A 21,868-nucleotide genomic window follows, 5' to 3' on the forward strand; every position below is an offset into this window, starting at 1 on the left:
TTAGTATAAGTAATATAATTGTATTCGGTAAAAAAAAGTCAAAATGCGAAAATGGGAATCTCTGAACCACCCTCTTCCATCCTACATTTTCTTCAATTCCCATTATGATGCATAACCTAGATATGTAAAAAAAATCGGAGAGCATCACAGAGTAAGTCAACGAAGTAACTGGCTTTCTTGTTTTGGATCAGACTTGTAAACCGACGTAATTTGTGTAAACTAAGTGATGGCGATTCACTTCCTCGACTTGCAAGACCAAAGAGAATGGGGATTCTCTTTGTGCAAGACTGTCTGTCTTGTATTTTGAAAGTAGCCACCCACTGAAGGAATGAATGCACTTCCCTGAGTTTCCAAGGTCTTTGCGCGGACAAATCATAAACCAGATGTCAAAGCAAGATAAGTTTACAAATTGCGGTGTGAAACCCTCCCCCCCCCCTCCTCCGCTCCGAGCGGCACATGACCGGTGCCGCAGATGGGAGTATACACATTCAGAGGGTTGCTTGCCCAGAAGCGACAGCAGCGCCATAAGCGGAAAATCCTCGAACTTCTAGAAGGCGTGGGAACTAAATACTTGTATTTTTTGTAATAAAATAATGTAATTTCTGTTGAAGATATTGTGCAAACGCTTGGAATTATCTATCTAAATTCACGACACTAAGATGCACAATGTTGAACCTAAATGGTAAGATGGTTTAAAATTCTTCAAACGCCCCATTTAAAGCTGCTTTCACATCCAATTAATGCTGCATTTCCAATTTTTTGTACGCTAAACTAGAATCCCAATTCGATTCTTTATTCGATACATCACTTCGTGTATCCTTCTAGAAAAGTCTTGCAGAGTATCACCGAAATTGGAGGCATATGTTAGGAGATTTCGTCAACAGAAGGAGAAGCAGTTTTCAGCTGTTGAGAGAAACATCCAGCCGAGGCTTAAAGCTTTTAATCAAATTATTTGTGAACTATGATTTAAATTTAGAGAGAGCACATACCTGTTTAATTTAATTTGGATGAGTTAACTTTTGAAACCTGCCATTTCCGAGCCTTCTTCCGACAGGTGGCGGAACGAGCAGAATACTAATTAAAACAAATATGTGACAAATATATATATATATATATATAAACAACGTGTTGAAGCTATTGACGGCGCCAAGCAAAAGACAGAAGAGAAACGTGGAGAGTGCAGTGATATTTTACGAGAAGCAGGCACGTTTATTACACCTTTACATTTACATACAATATTAAAAAGTTCTGCTTTTAGATCTTGCACAATGCCTTTTTCACAAAAATGGGCAACCCCGCATTTTTTATATCAATCAAGCTGTGATATTTTAGATTTCTTCCGTTAGTTTTCTGAAAATAGTTTTCACAGCTTTCCATAACATTTAGACATGATTTCAGTTGCCAAGAACAAAATAATCTTATTTTAAAACATACAGCAAAAATAAATCCAACGCGCTTAAGGTAGAGCAGACACAGGCTGAACTTCGCCCATGAATAAAGAAATTCTAATTCTAAAACTTCCTTACATTGGAAGCCTGGAGAGAACAAAACAGGGGTTCCTTCGTAACACGATTTCTTGAAAACCATTTTACACATTTGAATCAACTTTGTGAAAAATTGATTAGATAGGATGAATCTTAACAGTAAAAGTTGTAACTTTTCACCTGCTACTATATTTTAGAAGATATTCGTTGTCAAATATCTCAATATTTGCATAAGGAACCAGAATTTCCCGTGCCGAGCGTTTCGACGATTACGTAATGCACCCACGGACAACTGCGCATACGATATGCGCCGCCGAACGAGCACCCCCTGAATAATGATATAACACAGTATGTAGCACAGATTAATATGTAGTTAGTTTTATGATTGATGATAAGATAAAGATAGCATACTTATCGAGTCAAATACTCGTGTTAACCTCTTAACTGGGAAATTTCCTCGTCGAAAGCCCAATCTGCCCTGGGAATTTTTGTTGATAAATTGATGAATTTCGTAAACCAATATTTTAGTTAATATTTCTGTGCTCCATGGCATACCATTTAGGTATTGTTTATTCTTTTATTGGTCCTTGTTGTACTTTTTACAATATGCGAGATTTACAACTACAATATATCTCGGATTTCCTCGGCAGGAAAAGCACGCCGTCGCTTCCGATTTGCCTGAGCCATTATTGCATACGCGATAGAACTGAATGTCGGGCTGTGTTCGTTGCTTCCCGCTAACTCTAACGGTTACAACAGTCTGGAAGTCAGAGACATCTGGTGAAACAAAAAAGAAAGTAATTTGACGAAGTATCTCGTCATACACAACAGATATCAGCAGTAAGAACATGAGAACGTAGTATCCCGTCATGCCCATTATAAATCAGTAGAGCCAGAACGGAGTATTACGTCATACCCAGTTAAGAGGTTAAGAGCTTCTGTCACAACCGAGGTGAAACTAAGGCTGATCGGGTGCGTATTTGTCCTCCTCAATTTTCAGACTGTTTCTGACTTTTCGTGAAGATTTAGTGCTTGTTAAATGTTTCCATATTTCTTGTGAACAGGAAACGCATATTACAAGTCTTTCGGCAATGAACAAAAATGATGGCTCAACTTCTGAATGTTCTATTCTGAAGCATTCATGGTACCCATTTTGGTACCATTAGATATGGTGAAAACACATTTAACTCGTTTATTTCCGAATTATTTACATTTGTACTTAACTTATATGCATAGCGGAACATTTTTCAACTTGGGATTATGTTTTTTTCACTGAAAAAAGCGTAATTTTTCACATTACAAGTATTTACTGGTCGTTGCTATATGGCGGGCAAATCTTTACTCACGTTGTCTATCGTCAGCTGATATGCAAACTTATGAACCGAAAAATGCCGCACAGACTATTCACAAAAAGTTTTTAAGTGAAAATTGATCCACAAACCATTCACGGAAGGTTAGGTTCAGTTAGGTTAGGCAAACATAGAAAATTAAATTGAGGAAAAAAAACCTCTCACACGTCATCTTCTAAAACTACCACGTGGTTGCTACACTAACACTTATTAACCGAAAAATGATGCTTTTTAGGCTAACATTGATCCACAAACCATTCACAGAAGGTTAGGTTAGGCAAACATAGAAAATTAAATTTGAAAAAAGCCCGCTCACATGTCATCTGGTAAAACTACCGAGTGGTTGCTACACTGACAGGGGGTTACATATTCAAACGCACGGAACATTTGATTCACGTAGTCGACAGTAATGGTGGCACGAGCTATCGTGCAACCGAGGTACATTAATGTCAAAAATGACATTATTTAGCGGCCGAATAAGTTGGTTGCACGAATGGAAAAAAACACTATTCCCAGCTTCCAAAAGTCCACAGGAACTCAATTCCGTAAGTACATTCCCGTCATTTCTCCTGTAAATTTGAAGAAATGTGGGTTCTATTATCGTATGAGGGAAACACCTACGAATCATATATTTCGGACTTCTTTACATTGCTAACATGTTATTTTCGAATGTGGAACATTTCCTAAAGTGAAATAATGCATATCAATGTCTATTTCTTAGATTTACGAGTACTTACTGTTACTTGTTGTTTCGAATCTGTAACACATTATGGCCATGATAGCATACTGGTTTAGGGGGCGTTCTGAGAGTGTTTTGTCGATTTATGCAGTGTTGCAACCTCGTTCACCGGAAAATATCTACTTTCGTCCCCGGATTTGAAATTATGCTAATACGTCGCAAACCATTGACGATAGCCTCACAAACCATTGACATTAGCCCCACAAACCATTGACGTTAGCCCCAAAAACCATTGACTTTAGCCTCAAAAACCATTCACGTTAGCCCCAAAAACCATTTTCCGTAAGGTTAGGTTAGGTTAAGTTAGGTTTGGCAAGCATAGTTAAAAAAAAAATTAAAAATACTTGACAGTCATGTTCTAGTCAAAACACGGCGAGGCTGAAACACTGGCTACGGTTTTGCATCATCTTAACACACGGAACATTGCACTCTCGTGCAGAATGCAAATGGCGGGAGCAGAAACAGTGTGTCGGACAGAGATTTTCGAACAAAACAACACGCATTCACATTAAAATGGATCAAATCTACATTCAGGAACTTCCACAACATGTATTTCCAAGTTGGTAAGGCCAGCCACTCGATGTGATACCCCTTTGTACCCCATGCATATGAAGTAGATGGCAACAGCAGTTTATATCCAAGAAGACAGTAGAAGAATGACTGCTCACAAAAAAAGTACGGGCTCAAGTTCCTTTGGTTTTATTGTGATTTCATCATGCTATGAATGCATTTTTTACATGGTTCAATTTTGATTTAAGTCTGTTAACATATACTGCGGAGTTTTAGCAATTACTTACTGCGTTATTCCTTGACACTGGTCTTTCACTTCCATATAATTCTGTACTTGCCAGCAGGCATTTCTTTACTATTGTCTTAGGGGTGTCCCTTATAGCACAACGGAAGGACAATCTTGCATTCTGATGTCAGAAGAAGAATGCCTACGTTGTTAAGTTAGATCTGTTAGGTTTGTTTTTCTAAGAGAACTAAACCTAACAATCCCAAGCCATCACCTTAGGCCCTAACAATGAAAGTATTCTCCAGTGACGTCAGAACACAAGGTTGTCCTCGAGTTGTGCCATAAGGGAGACCCTTGAGGAAGAGTGGAACAGGCATGCGAAACGGAGAGTTTTGCGCAAGGTACCTCTATCATCTTATTTTTGCCCACTTTTTCAAAATGAAAACTGTGCTGAGTAGTTTCATATAGATTCCAATGTATTTCTACATTCATTCACACTAGTTTACAATACTTTGTCGCTTCTATTAACAGAGAATGTGTTCTATCAACGGAGAATGTGTTGTTCGCGGAAAGCGCGCATGCTTGCGAAAGGTGCTTTTTAGTTTTTTTCGAAATCCAAACAGTGCTCATTACTTTAAGGAATATTCAAATTTCGTGTGCCAATGATTGCCAAAATTCTACGATAATTAGTCTTTCTGCTGGGAGAATTTGAAAATAATCATAAAACAATTGGAACCCTTACCAAAATCCCAACTCTGGGTGATTTTTTTTTCAGATAAAACCTGGGCAAAATTGTTTTTTTAGGGTTATGTTTATAAAGATATATATTTTAAATATGAAATAAATTTTTCTCTGATAGTAATATATTGGAGCATTCAATTTGTATTGTTTTAGTTCACTGAATCAAAAACTATTAAATATTTTCTGTTAACATAGTTGTTGCGTTTCTTATTTAAACACTGGACTGATTATATACACTATTTAATGTACACTGACACTGGACTACATTGGAATGGAGTCGACCACCGTGTAGCAATGTCTCTCGCTGTTCTCTCGTACAGTGCGGGTATTTCCCGATATGTACCACGCCCTGCACAGTCTCCGAAGCAGAGTCTGCACTGTCCTGCCACCTAGTGGCGACAAGTATAATGAATACTTAAGATATACAACTTTTCACACATTGATAACACAAATAATAATACATACACTAATCTATCCCAAACATAGTCCCCCCTCTTGATCGAGTCGATCAACAAAAGTACAACCTATGATCTACTGGTAGAGGCACTAGTTTGTTAACTGGACGTTTATAGGTTGAAGATGAAGTGCGAACAGTTGCAACACGCACTAGTCCATCCGCACCAGGATGCACTTGTTCAACTATAGCAAGTTTCCATGTAAGTGGAGGTAAGTGATGTTCCTTCACTAAGACCACTGTTCCTGATTCCAAATTCTTCCTTTGGGTGTTCCACTTGGTCCTCTGTTGCAGGGAATGCAAGTAGTCCTTTGACCAACGGTCCCATAGTTGTTGGTACATCTGCTGCAATTTCTGCCATCTGGATAAACTGGATTCTTTGATGTTAGTTAGACTAGGCTCAGGAAAACTAGTTAGGGGTGCACCAATAAGGAAATGGCCAGGGGTTATAAAACTGGGATCTGTAGGGTCATGTGACAATACTGTGAGGGGCCTGGAGTTGAGACAGGCTTCGATTTGAACTAAGAGTGTTTCAAGTTCTTCGAAAGTGAGAGCAGAGTTCCCTACGATTCTTCTCAGGTGATGCTTCATGGACTTCACTCCTGCTTCACAAAGTCCAGCCATATTTGGGCTATTGGGTGGTAGAAAATGCCATTTGAATCCTTCCTGAGCTGCATGGTCTTCTAAAGACTTGTTGAAGTCTGATAATTGGAATAAATTCTTCAAGTCTTGTAATTCACGATTGGCACCGACGAAATTTCTTCCGTTGTCGCTGTACAAGTTCAAACATTTTCCTCTGCGTGCCGTAAATCTTCGCAAAGCTGCAATGAATGACTTCGTGCTGAGATCTCCGACCAATTCTAGGTGTATGGCCTTTGTGGCAAAGCATACAAATACTGCTACATATGCTTTCAACCTTGATTTGCTTCTAGTGATCGACGGCTTGATGATAATTGGTCCAGCGTAATCAACTCCAGTGTTTAGAAATGGTCTAGTGGACTGTATTCTGGATGGTGGTAATTGTCCCATGAGTTGGTTGGAAATAGATGCTCTTAATTTGAAACAAATGAGGCACTTATGCAAATAGCTCTGACCACTTGTCTGGCTCTTGGTATCCAGTACTCCTGTCGTAATGAAGATATAAGGAGTTGTGGTCCTGCATGTAATAGCCTGTGGTGTTCTGAAAGAATGATCAATTCAGTTAAATGATGTTTCGGTGGCAATATGATTTGATGTTTGCTATCATATGGTAGCTGTGAGTGCCTAAGTCTTCCTCCAACTCTGAGTACTTGCTTGTCATCGAGGAAAGGATGCAAGTCTGAAAGTTGACTATCCTTTGACACCTGACTGTTAGAAGACAATTCTCGTATTTCCTTGCCATAAACTTCGTGTTGCACGCTTCTAATGCAAGTGTGCAATGCTGATCTTAAGTCACTTGCTGACAATGATCCTATATGTTTCTCTTGTTTGTTCCTAGCATTGTATAGAAATCTTAAACAATATGCAATCACTCTTTGAAGTTTCAATAATGACGAAAATCTGCTGATAAATTCTATTGTTGGTGCATTTGTGACTAGACTTACTGTACTTGTTCTTTGTTCTTCAAGTTCGTCGAGTTCGAAGTCATTATCCCTTGACGATGTTGGACTCGAAGGCCATGATGTTGTTGGAAGTGATAGCCAATCAGGGCCATGAAACCACATTTGAGAGGTGTGTAGTGAGTCTACATTTGTCCCTCTGCTGATTAAATCTGCGGGGTTCTGTGCTGACACTACATATTTCCAGTACTGAGGCTTAGTACATTCTTGAATTTGTGAAACTCTATTCGCTACAAAGGTTTTCCATCGTCTTGCAGGTGATGCAAGCCACGCCAGTACGATCTTCGAATCGGTCCATAGATTGATTCTACTGACTTCCAATTGTAGTAGTTGTAACACCTTGTGTGTTAGTTTCGCCAGCAACAAAGCAGCGCACAATTCAAGACGAGGAAGAGTGGTTCTTCTTATAGGTGCCACACGCGAACGTGAACAAAGTAAATGTACAGTGGTTTCACCATTTTCATTTGTTGATCTAAGATACAAACAACAGCCATATGCAACTTGCGATGCATCTGAAAATCCGTGGAGTTGAATGTCAACCACTTTTCCTTGAACTAGCACAAATCTGTTAACTTGTATCTGATTAATGTTTGGTAACTGTTGAAACAAACGTTTCCACTCCATGTTGAGTTGATCTGGTAACTTATCGTCCCATTCCATGTTATGGAACCATAATTGTTGTAGAAATATCTTGTAAGAAATTACTATTGGACTCACTAGTCCCAAAGGATCAAATATTGATGCGACAATAGAAGCTACTTGTCGTTTAGTGATGTTGTCTTCAAAACATGACACTATCTCCTTGTTATTTGCTTGCAATTTATCTGTGACTGGATCCCATGTGAGGCCTAAAGCTGTAACGTTTGCTCCCTTGTCAAACTGAAATGGTAGTTGCATTTCTCTATGAGTAGCTGGTACTGCTTCAAGAAGTTCTGGATGATTAGAACACCATTTCTTCAAAGTGAATCCTGCTGAATTCAGTAAATCGATTAGTTCTCCTTGCAATTGTCTAGCTACTTCAATACTGTTAGCTCCAGTGAGGAGGTCATCAACGTAAACATCTCGTTGTAAAACTTTAGATGCATTCGGAAACTTGGTTGCTTCCTCTTCAGCTAACTGCTGCAATGTTTTGGTCGCCAAAAACGGTGATGATGCCAAACCAAATGTGACTCTTGTGAGCTCGAACGTTTGTACTGGCATTTCTGTAGATTTTCTCCAAAGTATGCGTTGAAACTTAGTGTCATCTGGATGAATCAGAATTTGTCTGAACATCTTCTCGGCGTCTGCCGTAAATACAACCTTGTGCGTTCTGAAGCGAAGAGCTATAGACTGAAGATCGTCATGTGTGGTTGGACCGACCATCAGTATATCATTTAATGAGACTCCATTTGTTGTTTTTGCTGATGCATCAAAAACAATTCTGGTCTTCGTGCTGCTGCTGCTAGGTTTGAACACTGGATGATGTAAATAGTATGACACGTCATCAGCTTCATTTGGATCTGGTTGTACTGGCTTCATGTGTCCCAACATTTCATACTCCTCGAGTATTCTGCCATACTCCTCTTTCAACTCTGGTTGTTGTTGAAACCTCTTCTCTAACTGATGTAATCTGAATAATGCCTGGTTGTATGAATGTCCTAGCTCTGTATGATCTGATCGAAATGGGAGACGAACAATGAAACGCCCTGTTTCATCTCTGGTGGTGTGTTGATTGAAGTGGTTTTCACAAGCTACTTCTTCAGCTGTTTTTGGTTTCGAGTACATTTCCTCCAACTCGAAAAAACGCCGTAATTGAGAATCCAAATTATCCTCCATGCGTACAAAACATGCTACTGTGGGTGTACTAGGTTGTACAGGCTGTTCCATCCGACCAGCTAAAATCCAACCTAATTCGGTATTTTGAAGAACTGGATAGTTTTCATCTCTCGTTTGTCTTTCAGGAAGAAGTAAGTGCAAGTAAAGTTCCGATCCAATTAGTAGATCTATCCCTTCTGGCTTGTAGAAATCTGGATCTGCTAACTCAATGTCGGTTGGTAGGTTCCAATGTTCATGATGAATAACTTGAGAAGGTACGTTCCCTGTGATGCGTGGGAGTATCAGACAAGTAAGTGAAGTCTGGAAGTCTGACACTCTTGAGCGCAGCTGAATGTCTACACTGTGCTTGGCTTCCAATGAAACATTATTGATTCCTCTGATTGGAATATGATTTTTCTGCTTTCGTAACTGTAGTCTCTGAACAAGATCTTCTTTGATGAAATTTGACTGAGACCCACTGTCCAGGAGAGCTCTACATGTATGTGGCTGTCCCCTAGAATCGACGACTTCTACTAAAGCTGTTGATAGCAGAACGTGTGATCTTGGTTTACTCTTAAATGTGCAGTATGAAGATTGTACTGAAGTTGTCCTTGCAGCTTCGTTCCTCGTGTCTGGTGAGTCATTTCTTGGTTGGTCTTGCCTTAGAGGACCTCCTCGTTTACCGCCTTCGTCTGGATGCAACAGTGAATTGTGTTTCAATCCACAGCGTCTACAATTACCTGAAGTACAGTTCCTAAAATTATGATTCGATCTGAGACAATTATAACAAAGTTTGTTGTTGCGCACACACTCTTGTTTCTGCTTCAGACTGGCGCCTGCAAAAGACTTGCATGAATATAAGGAATGTGCTAATTTACAGAAATAGCATTGCGTATTTGTAGTTGTCAGGTAAGAATTTGACTGACGGATGTGTTTCTGTTTAGGGCTAACCTTGTGTTCATTGACATTTTTGTTTACGTGAACAGACTTCATTGATTCCAAAGCTTGACATTTTTGTTCTAGAAAGGTGAACAGTTCCTTTAGTGTAGGGAACGACTGATGGGTATGGCTTAATTCCCATTCCCTTCTTGTGTGAGAATCAAGTTGAGCCAAAAAATGATGTATCAAAATAACATCTTCTAACGGTGTTTGTAATTCAAGAGCTCGAAGAGCATTTAAGTTACTGGTGACATCATTGATGAACTGACGTAATTCTGTGGCATTTTCCTTGTTAATTGCGTTCACATGCAAGATGTTATTGACATGACTTGCTGCTATCAGTCGTTTATTTTCATACCTATCTTTCAACAATTGCCATGCAATATCGTAATTTGAATCGGTCATGGGCAAAGTATCGATAAGTGTTCTTGCTTCAGATTCCAATGATGAACGCAAGTAGTGGAATTTCTGTATTTTAGGAATATTGTCATTTGTGTGAACCATAGCCTGAAATGCATCTGAATATGCTAACCAATCCTGATAATTACCGTGAAACGTGGGTAAAGATACCGTGGGTAATTTAATGTGTTTGGTGCCTAATGATGAAGCATTGTTTACAACATCCGATCCATCTGTAGGTGCAGCTTGTGCTTGTTTATGTTTCTCTATAATGGATTCCATTCTACCCCGTACCTTGTAGTAAACTTCTTCAAAATCCCCCCTGTGAGGTTCGTGATTCTCGTTTATATCTTCTACTTCTAAACGTGTTTGAACTTCATCATATTTTTCCCACAAAGGTGTTAAATTCTGTAAACGGACCCTTACTTCTTGAACTTCCCCCGTATCTTCAAAGGAATTAACAAATGCTTGTGTTCGTGTTAACTGGCCCCTAAATCCAGCTCTCTTGCGTATCAACACTCTTTTCTCTTCTTCATCCATCGCGAAGGAAAGAGGGCAAGATATGTAGGAAATAGTACGTGAGGAAAGAGTAAACAAAATATGGTGCGAGCCTAGCTAACTACTGACCTTGATCTGAAGCTTCCCTGGGTGTTGGCGATGACGTCACTTCAGCCGACAGCAGGATACGGTAGTGGATGCTCGAACTGTCCAAATTTATGATACTCAGTCCCGTGATGAGTTATCGTAACAGATAACTTATTGTCCACTGAATACTACCGTGTATAACTCAGTCTTCTAACAAAACATTCGACGGACGCACGATAACGATACGGAATGTCTGTTCAAACCACACGCGTATCGGTTGTGATTGAAAATTACACGTAATACGTAACAAGTACTGTGACACAGGAAGTTCTACGATTGAGCACATAACATGCAACCATATATTGACGTAAGTACGAATGTCAGTACACATCTGTAACTGGAACACTGCATACAAAGTCACTTCGATACCGTGCGAAAACACTCGTTCTTTCCATGGCGGGCGAGTTGAGACGTTTGTTCTGATGCGTAACACGTCATATCTCACAGAGATTGTTCACTTGGTAAACTAATCCTGCCCGGAGATGACCATAAAATGTTGCATTTCTTATTTAAACACTGGACTGATTATATACACTATTTAATGTACACTGACACTGGACTACATTGGAATGGAGTCGACCACCGTGTAGCAATGTCTCTCGCTGTTCTCTCGTACAGTGCGGGTATTTCCCGATATGTACCACGCCCTGCACAGTCTCCGAAGCAGAGTCTGCACTGTCCTGCCACCTAGTGGCGACAAGTATAATGAATACTTAAGATATACAACTTTTCACACATTGATAACACAAATAATAATACATACACTAATCTATCCCAAACAATAGTTGAGAATTGACAATCTAGGTCTCACACCTTGAAATGATTAAACTAAAAACATACATAACCCGTGCCGCAGGCCATTAAGGGCCCAGGCCTACCTACCGACTGCCGGCCTCACTCCTATCTGATCCTAATCTGGGGTGGGAGATCATACAACCAGTTATTGGGTGACGTGTGTTCAGCACGACAATCCCATATTCATCGTTCAAGGTTTTCATGACCAGGTTATGTTACTCGTTCCTAGCTCCTCAATTTAATCATGATGGTGAGTGTTCACCAGTCTCATACACAGGCTGGAATCTCAGGAGAAAAGTTATTACGTTTCCCCAAGGAGACTCAAACCTGCACGCGTCCCATAGCCGGAGCCCAAAGCATGGCCGCACAGCCACAGTGCGGGACAAGTTATTAAATTATCTAAGTTAGTATGTTCTGAAAAAAATTACCAACAGTTTGATACTCTTCTTGGATGGCATAACAGTTAATGGATCTGTGATCAGTTCCCAGGGTTGCACATTTCAATACTATGCTAATACTTGATAGCTGTGGTGGTTTAGTCAACCTCTGTGGCAGAGTGGTTGGCACAACATGCTGCAATGCCAGGCGTTCCAGGTTCAAATCTTGGTTCGGATGTGGATGTGTGTGTTTGTCCCAATGAGAATACAGAGAAAATTGAGAAAATAGAGAGAAAAGGGGGGATACTACTGCTTAGAGGTATTATTTTTATTACAAACATAAAAAAAAAGACAGGCTATCTGACTGCCATGCAGAAGACCCGGGTCGAATCTTGGGGTGGGTGAACTAAAGTCAGAATTTTTCCAGTCTTGACCCTGCATAAAGCAGTTCTGGGACTCACCCAGCCTCAAATCAATGGGTCCTGGGGGCTAAAGGCAGCTGGAGTTTGGTTGTGATCACATCACCTCCAGAATCGCCGAGATGAAGAATATGTCGGGCTCTACCCCCATATCCCTTGAATGTGCCTTCATGGTGCGGTGCTATATGTACGGGGAACTTTACCTTTACCTACTATACAACATATGGTAGCTGCACACACAGTTTGAAATCTGCTTCAATACAATGTTCACAGTTGTGTTTTCCCATTATTTTTGTGCATGTTTCAAGTTTAAATATCTCCTCCCTGTATTAACCATGCCAAAATTATAAGGCTGACATATTTAGTTGTCTTAGCTGATTTCATCCAAATGGAATACCATATCCATCCTCGAAAATATTGGTTGCTTTGAAACTAAGAGTTCCCATGGACAAAACATTAGTGACCCCAATTTGGATCCCAACATACATATGCACTATATTTTTTAAAAAATATATTTGTTAAGCCATAGCTTAAGAGTTGCCATAAAATATCTAAGTCTCTTTTCTTAATATCCAAAAATGTAGTTTAGGTAGATATTTGAAAGTGGCATCAGAATTTGGAGCTACTTTAGAATGTGAAAAATCATTCCCTGGGTGTACCTATTTGCAACATGAATTTCAGCATAAAAACTCTAAATTTGCTACAGACATTGTGGTCTCAAAATTGGTGACTACCCTTCCCCCCTCCTCCTAAACTACACACTATATTATAGAGTTTTTATTAAAAACTTCAATCTCAATTAATGTCCTAATGTAGCTGAGACTTGGTTTTCTTAATCTACGAAAATCTAACCTCAAATATTTGCATAACCTAAAGCTCTCGCAAGGCATGCTATATCAATCTGTCGTCCACCATCTTGAAACATGGTGACAAATTTTTCTCAAATACAATATGACACCAATCCTTTAAGTTATCTTGTAACTCGGAAAATTGCGACTCAAAAGCTTTACATTTATGGCAAAATATATGTTTGTGATTTTAACACCACTCCTCTCCTAAACTATGAAATATAATTTCAAAAGTTTTACTGCAAAATTGCAGACCGACGAATTATCTACAATGTCTGAGTTTAGTTCCTTATACTCCGAAAATGCATTGTAGACAGTTTTGGGGAAAAAGAGAGCATGGTATAGTGTGTGCGTGCAACATGAGGAAAATCAGTTTTTCATTCACCATCTTGAAACACATTGTTCACAGTGTAGCTTTAATTTTATCGAGGAAGGGGGAAAAACTGCATGGAAAATAAAACCGAATTCTCTCATTTCGTTTACTTTGTTAGTGTCCTATTGTAATGAACCCATCTCGTCACAAATTGTACGAGTCGCACCTCTATTTTTATGACCTATTTAAGAATCTAAGAAATTGAGAATTGTATAAATTTAAAAAAATGAGTTCCACCTCTATTTTGGAAAACTTACTTTAGGAATATAAAACAGAATTCTCTCATTTCGTTTACTTTGTTAGTGTCCTATTGTAATGAACCCATCTCGTCACAAATTGTACGAGTCGCACCTCTATTTTTATGACCTTTCTAAGAATCTAAGAAATTGAGAATTGTATAAATTTTAAGAAATGAGTTCCACCTCTATTTTGGAAAACTTACTTTAGGAATATACTTTTATTAGTTTATTTCTTCTCCATCGCAGACCCTATATAAAGGCAAAAGCTTGGCTGGCAAGTTAGTTAGACTCCACCTGCAGGCGAGAGAAGGTGTGCTCCGCTACTGCGAGCGACCAAACACCAGAAAGGGAGAAGGACTCCTCTTTCGGGCGAAAGGAGGTGTGCTCCACGCCGGCGAGAGCCCAAGCCCTCAAAGGAGACTCACTCCGCCCTATCCAGCGAGAGACCAAGAGTAGTAAGGGCTCCATCTTCGGAGGAGAGAAGCTGAGCTCCGTCACCTGACGAGAGATAAGAGGTAGGACTCTGTCCACTGGTCAGAGAATCTGCTCCAGTTTCGGGTGAGAGGTAGCCTCGCTCCATCTTCGGATGAGAGAAGTCTTAGGACGAGAGAAGTGAACTTGGCACTGCCAAGAACACACTCCACTCTTGGGTGAGAGAAGTGACTAATCAGCTTTCCTTTTACTTCCTCTAGCCTCCAACCGCGAGGTAGAAATTTTTGCTCTAATAGGAATATTATTTTAGGAGATAGATTAGTATCAGGTTTAATATGTAAACGTAGGGTCCCTATGTATCAAGGTAAATTGAGTACGGACTAAGTTTATCCATTGTATTTCTGTGTCTAAAGTCCTGTTACCTTAATTTAAACTCATAACCTCTCTGTATTAGTCTAAGTTTTCTTTCTGAACTTTGTAGTTGAATAAAATTTTATATGTTAAAGTCAATCCTGTGTATCGCTCTGGTCAAGCCTTTGCCTACCTTTTTTTTAACTGGCAACATACACCCGGACCCTGAGAGCAAGTTAGAGTCTCATGACACCGCTGGAGGAAAGGTTAGCATTATGGGTAAAACTTGTCCTATCTCTGTGGAAGGCGATGACGACTCTTGCATACTGCTATGCAGATTGGACTGAATTATAGTAAACATTATGGAGTCTGTTCCAGAGTGTCCCGCGCTAAGCCAACCTTGGTCCACGAGAAAGAACGTTACACTTTGCTGAACAATCTATCTGACAGACTGAATATTATTGCAAGATAAGATATCTCGAAGTTGATCAGTAAATTTGAGTGTGAAATTAATTTACAATTAACAATATTTCATAGATTAATATACTCCGTAACATTTGTGACTTGTGTTTGTAGATATATTTCAAGTCTGAGTGTGTGAAATGGCAAGTGTAAACTTTGCACCTTAAACTAAATATTTTAAATATATGTACTATTTAATTGAATTGAATTAGAATTTTTGAATACTTTGGACTCTTTGGACCCTTTACATTGTTAATATATTTGTGTGTGTATGTGTGTGGCCGATGAGAGGCAGTAATACATAAGGTTGAAATATAGGAAATATCTACTTGTACCCTTGAATTTTTGGAAAGTTCACCTTGAAAACCGGGAATTATGCTTGAATATTATCATGGGCCAAGAGTGGTCACCCTGGGATATCATCCATCTTTTAACCTACTACATTTTAAGACATTAAGACAAATAATGGTAAACGTCCAAACTCATTCATCATGAAATCTGTATTTAATAAAAAAAAAAAAAAGGTAAAGTGCTCCCCTGTGCATAGCACCACGCCATGAAGGCGTATAGGGGGTGTGGGGGTAACGCCCCACACTTTCTTGATCCGGTCGTGAGTGGGGGTGATGTGATCAGCATCACGCCCCTGACCGGCTTTTATCCCCAGGGTTTCCCCCAGGTACCCATGTTATTTGACGCTGGGTGGGCGCCGGGGCCGCTTCCATCATTAGAAAAGTTCCCGGATTTGAACCGGCCGGGGATCGAACCCGGGATCTTTAGCATGGTAGTCAGACGCGTTACCGACTGAGCCACCGTGGCCACCCTGTATTTAATATCTATTTTTATAATTTCTGTATATAAATACCTAGGTTTAGTGTATGTGTGTTTAACTTCAAGTCAACATGTTTTTCATTTCTTTTTAGGGAACTATTATAATAGTGTTCAGTTGAAACAATTTATGAGGAAAGTTGTTGAGGAGATTCTGTGTTGCAAGATGGAGGAAGATAGACTAATAACTGCTGTAATTGTTGGAGCTGGTTAGTATAGACCTGTATGTTTACATAATTACATTATTTGCGTAATACATAAGTATTTAAATTTTTCCAAGTTTTCTGTGTATCTGTAGGCATTTTATATTAATCACAACTGTAAAGGATGTACTTTTTTTTGTTGATATTAATTTATTTATTCATCATTTTGTCACCCACATGTGTAAAAGAGCAAAAAATAATTCATGTTTGTGTGTAAAAACTTGACTAGATAAATTAATATGAACCACGAAATGTACATCTTCCATATGGCATTGTATGTACTTTTAAATAGGCTATGTTACTTGAATTAAGGGGGTTGCAGAGAATCGATATTTTTGGTAAAATCTGAGTTACAGTATATTTTTATTTCTGTAAGTTTTTTAGCTGTCTAATGTGTTGTGTCTTAAACATTATTTTCTCCTCATCAGCTGTCTACAATATTTGATTATATTTTTTACTGAGAAAACGTCAAAAATCTAGGTAGCCATTTTCTAAAAGAAATGGCCTTTTAATTTTGTTTTCACAAAACTATATGTGCCATGCATGTACTATTATTCAATAATTCTACAAATTTTTAAAATGGGATGGTTTGGACAGTTTGACAACTGTACTTGTTTTATATATATATATATATTGAAGTGTGATTCCATTTAGTGACGGGGATTGCTGGAGACACAAGGATGTAGCTCGAAGAAAAGCGAGAGGTTAAGTTTAACTCGTTGGCCCGCCTGGCCGAGAAGAAGGAAGATGAAGAAGACAGAGCTCTCTCGACACTTAGCTGGCCCAATCACCGCTGGCTACCCGCAGGCACATGCCGGTGTCGCCGTCTCGTCTCGCCTCGGGCATCCTCCGTGATTCAACTCGGTCGCGGTGCATACCGTGCTCATCCCGACTGTTTCTGTGATCTACGATCACTGTCCTATTTTCATCCCAAAGGCGACGTTTTATTCCCTGTCATAATGTGTTGACCCTGCAGGTTTTCATTCCTCTACCACCGGGTTGATTACCTCTATCAGGCGGCCGAACCCAGTAGCGACCGAGGAATGTTAGTGCTAGGCCAGCGGTATGCTAGGTATTGGTTGCACGATTGGGTCAGTGTACTGTGTGAAGAGGTGATGTTCTAACGTTTGCTCAGTTTCCCTCATCAATATATACACATATGTGGTTAGTCCCCAAACACAGGGCATGCAGTTAATATGGAAACCTGGAGGATTATTACAAGACCTTTCTGCTCATATTGACACCTTTCTCCAAGTATTTTCTATGTTTAGGAACTACCCACATATGACCACATAATGCAAGACCCTACTATGAAGATAGAGGCAGAACAAATCTCTGAATCATTGGTTTGTGTGTGTGGTATTTGAACAATTTATCATGATTGTAGTTTGTTTATAAAATCTGGAAGAAATAACTTATCAACAACTTTTCATATATTAGGTGCATCCAGAAAGTAAGTTTCCCACTCGCCCACAGGTGACAGGCCATGCATATTGAAACCGGTTTTGTGCATGCATGAGAGGCACATGCCCTGGCTAGTGAATGTCCTAGAAGACGCCTCCTGAAAGTCCTCAGTAGCGTCGCGGCAGCGATGAAACATGGCGGCTTTTATTCCATCTCCTGCCACGTGCGAGGTTCATTCGGTGATCAAGTTATTGAATGCACAAAACATACAGCTGATCGAAATTCATCGTCAGCTGTGCCAGGTGTATGGGCCAGATGTCATGAGCAAGCAGATGGTTCGTCGTTGATGCAGGACATTTACTGAAGGCCGGCAAAACATGCATGACGACGAATGCAGTGGGCAGCCATTGGCCGTTATGGACGAGCGCAGTGGAGCAGGTGTAGCAGCACAAATTGGAGTATCGTCACGTCATGATGATGGAACTCAGCAGCCATTTCCATTTCCCGCAGATTTCTCGGTCGTTGTTGCACGACATTGTTACCAAACGCCTCTTGTTCCGGAAATTGTGTGCCCGGTGGGTGCCGAAACAACTGACGCCCAAACACAAAGGAAAATGCATGGGCACGGCGCTGACATTTCTGCAGCGTTACCATGATGATGACGATTTTCTCAACCGGATCATCACAGGGGATGAAACGTGAGTTGCATACAGCACCCCAAAAAGCAAGCAGCAGTCCATACATTGCCATCACAGTGGATCACCATGCAGGACGAAGTTCAAATAGACTGTGTTGGCGCGAAAAGTGATGTACACAGTGTTCTGGGACAGAAAAGGCATTCTGCTCATCGAGTTTCTGCCCAAAGGTGAGACTGTGAACACTAACCGTTACTGTGAAACACTGGGGGACATTACGATGAGCCATTCAGAATAAGCGACGCAGTAAGCTCAGTGCCGGGGTGATCGTCTGCACAACAATGCGAAGCCGCATATGGCTAGGTGCACTGTGCAGCCCTTCTGGAGAGGTTTGGTTGGGAGGTGTTCGATAATCCATCGTATATCCCGGATCTCGGTCCCAGTGATTACCACCTGTTCTTGCACCTGAAAAAGTTCCTGTCCGGTCAACATTTCCACAGCGACGAAGAGGTTCAGATGGCTGTCACACAGTGGTTTGGCGCGCAGGCGGCTGACTTCTACGACACAGGTATACAGAAGTTGGTACCACGCTATGATAAGTGCCTGAATTCCGGCGGGAACTATGTTGACAAGTAACTGGACAAGTGCTGTATCTGTGGCAATAAATCATTGAATGAAATAATGTTTCCTTTTTGTGCACGACCCCAGGGAATCTTACTTTCTGGATGCACCTAATATTACTCTGTACACCTGTTTAGATATTTGCCTAATTTAATAAAGAAAAAGTGTCTGTATAGTGTAATGCCTATAAGTACCTTGTTTATTTTGGATTTTAGGTGAAGGTATTGATACACCAGACTTGATTGAATTCTGCAGCAGAACTGTACAGATTGACATGTCAAAAAATGTTATGTACGAGTATTGAAGTTTTTAACAAGGAAGATATGTAATATGGCATATTTTTGTATTTTTAAAAAATCAGAGATGGTGTAATTTTGTATATTAAAAAAATCAGCATTTTAAGATTAAAAATTTCTTCTTCACAAAGTGCTAATTTCATTAAATCTTATTATTATTTTTTTTTTGTTAAATTGAGAAGAACTTAGATGGTAACAATTCTGCATGTCAACTGGTGGATTTTCTAGATTTTCAAGTTTCAGTTCTTGAAAATAATTATAGGAACATATACAATTAAAGTGAATTTGTAAACATTAACAAATAAGTAAACTGATATGGTCCTGCTAACTCATCTATACCTGTATGCATTGTGCAAGGTAATAAATAATTTTATTTTCTCACTTGAACATACACTGAAATTTTAACGAACAAAATGCAACATTGCTTTCTTTTAAGCTATTTCTTTTGTCCATAACAATTACTGTTGGCTCATAGAGCTTTTTCATGGAGATTTTATATTTTGTAGTTAATTTCACATTTTAAACTCAATTTCGCATTTTATTATAGGGGTTGTGAGGATATTTATTTTCAAATATCAAATATAACTTATTTTTCCAGCATTTGGTTTCATTTTGCCTTTATCATAATTGCAATAAATCTACCATATCTAGCCAGGCCCGTAGCCAGAATTGATCTCCAGGGGGCCTCATGGGTTATCAGGGGGGGGGCTTTGTAAAACAAGTCCATTTTTCAAAAGTTTAACAGTGTTAAATGAAGGTAAATTTTATGTGTGGGGGAGGGGGTTCATTAAGTCACATAAAGTTTAGAAATTTCACACAAATACTACATTTTTCTGTATCTTTTAAAATATCACTGGAAATGTTAATTGGCTGCTACTGATATCATCCCTTACTACACACTCCATACTACGTTTGATGATGCAGATATTTATATTACACAGGAAAAGATGGACAATATTCCATCATAGTGTCTACCGTACATTCCACTCCCCTGCCGAAACAATAAAACTCCCCTTCGTTCCCAAAACCTGGGAGCTGTTAACCTATGATGCAGATGCGGAGGGAATTTGCATAATGACATCATTAAAATCATAGATTTCTGTCTAAATGGGAGGTCACAACAGGGGCAACGAAGGTACAGATAAAGAAGCTCCCTGTGAGGAAACTTTCTGAAGTCTAGAGAAGAAAAATCTCCTAAATACTTGCCGCTAATTAAGACTTCTTATAAATAAGATGAACAAATGAAATAGCTGCTGTTCATGCTCCCTGAATTTATCCTTCAAAGTTGTGAGCAAAATAATATCTGCTGTCTACATTTTCACTTTTCACTGCAAACAAATTACACAAAATAATTTTACCTAATGTCAAGGGGGCTGACCTCAGTGCCAGGGGGGCTGATGGTAGTTCCAGGGGGGGCTCAGCCTTCCCTGGCCCCTGCCTGGCTACGGGCCTGTATCTAGCTAGTATTGTTTGGTAAATTTCTTTATTTTCTTCTGAAGGGAATCGTGGAAGCAACTATGCAGCATTTGGATTGGACTTTCCTGAAAGACTGAAGGTAGTGGCTGTAGCTGATCCAAAAGAAACTGCAAGATCAAGGATTCAGAAATGGTTTGGACTTCCAGAGGACAGGTATTGTTTTATTAGTAACATGTTCTTCTGTAATGCGTTTGTAATTAAGCATCACAATATTTCCATGAATACACTGTTAACTAGTTCTAGCTGCATGCTTACATTTATTTGAACTCAGACATATATGCACACTATAAAAAGTATACGAGGCGCATCCAGAAAGTAAGTTTCCCTATTTTTTTAGAAAAAAACAACAACACAGTTTCAGGAAACCATTTATTGGCAACAAGTACAGCAAAGGTTCAGCTATTTTTCAACATAGCAACCACTAGAATTGAGATACTTGTCGTATCGTGGTATCAACTTTTGGATCCCACTGTCGTAGAACTCTGCCGGCTGTGACTGGAACCAGCGTGTGACAGACGTCTTCAGCTCTTCGTCGTTGCCAAAATACTCACCAGAGGACAGGAATTTCTTGAGGTGCAAGAAAACGTGAAAATCGCTGGGAGCCAGATCAGGACTGTAAGGTGGATGATCATACAACTCCCAGACAAATTCCGTCAAAACAGCTGCTGTGCGTCTGTTTGAATTTCTTCTTGACTTGAGATCCACTATGCCGCCAATGCATTGACTGCTGCTTGGTTTCCGGGGTGAAGTGCGAAATCCATGTCTCATCGCCCGTGACGATCCTGTTGAGGAAATCATCGCCGTCATCATGGTACCATTGCAGGAATGTCAGTGCTGCTCCTGAATGTTTCATTTTGTGTTTGGGTGTCAGGTTTTTCGGCACCCACCTGGCACACAATTTTTTGAACAGCAGGCACTGCGTGACAATCTCATGCAACACGGATCGCGATATCTGCGGAAAAAGGCTACTCAACTCCGTAATCGTGAAGCGACGGTTCTCTACGATGCGCTGCCGCTCCAGCTCAACCAGATCATCAGTGATGAGGGACGGAAGCCCACTGCACTCTTCATCATGGACACTTTGACGACCTTCCGAAAACTGCCGACACCAGCGACGCACCATCTGCTTACTCATAATGTTCGGCCCATAGACCTCACAGAGCTGACGATGAATGTCAATTGGCGCAATGCTTTGTGCATTCAGGAACTTTATCACCGACCGAACCTCGCATGC

The 21,868-nt window shown here is 39.9% G+C and overlaps 3 protein-coding genes across 5 annotated transcripts in view; 1 reads left to right on the top strand and 2 right to left on the bottom strand.

Moving 5' to 3' along the window:
- The first annotated feature begins 1,802 nt into the window (after positions 1-1,802).
- Positions 1,803-21,868, top strand: part of LOC145987843 (putative oxidoreductase YteT) — a 30,581-nt gene continuing 10,515 nt past the window's right edge. Inside the window, exons 1-3 of one of the 3 annotated variants that reach the window (XM_083122588.1) lie at positions 1,803-1,832; positions 16,095-16,208; positions 20,658-20,787. In XM_083122588.1, the coding sequence (XP_082978714.1) occupies positions 16,130-16,208; positions 20,658-20,787 (209 nt within the window). In that variant the 5' untranslated portion in view covers positions 1,803-1,832; positions 16,095-16,129. Of the gene's footprint in view, positions 1,833-2,420; positions 2,457-16,094; positions 16,209-20,657; positions 20,788-21,868 lie in introns of those variants that run through there. The other 2 variants (XM_083122586.1, XM_083122587.1) reach the window with 2 other exon arrangements.
- LOC145988050 (uncharacterized) lies at positions 5,558-6,532 on the bottom strand. Its single transcript, XM_083122887.1, has one exon. The coding sequence runs from the start codon at positions 6,530-6,532 to the stop codon at positions 5,558-5,560; it is 975 nt and encodes a 324-aa protein (XP_082979013.1).
- LOC145988051 (uncharacterized) lies at positions 6,556-10,773 on the bottom strand. Its single transcript, XM_083122888.1, has one exon. It carries the CDS (start codon positions 10,771-10,773, stop codon positions 6,556-6,558), a length of 4,218 nt encoding a protein of 1,405 aa, XP_082979014.1.

This window comes from Lepisma saccharinum, chromosome 5, assembly GCF_977018435.1.
Source record: "Lepisma saccharinum chromosome 5, izLepSacc3.1, whole genome shotgun sequence".
NCBI classification, from domain to species: Eukaryota; Metazoa; Arthropoda; class Insecta; order Zygentoma; family Lepismatidae; genus Lepisma; species Lepisma saccharinum.

Bases quoted from the DNA above. Each gene is read 5' to 3' on its own strand.
- LOC145988051 (XM_083122888.1), bottom strand. From the start codon at position 10,773: ATGGATGAAGAAGAGAAAAGAGTGTTGATACGCAAGAGAGCTGGATTT.
- LOC145988050 (XM_083122887.1), bottom strand. From the start codon at position 6,532: ATGGGACAATTACCACCATCCAGAATACAGTCCACTAGACCATTTCTA.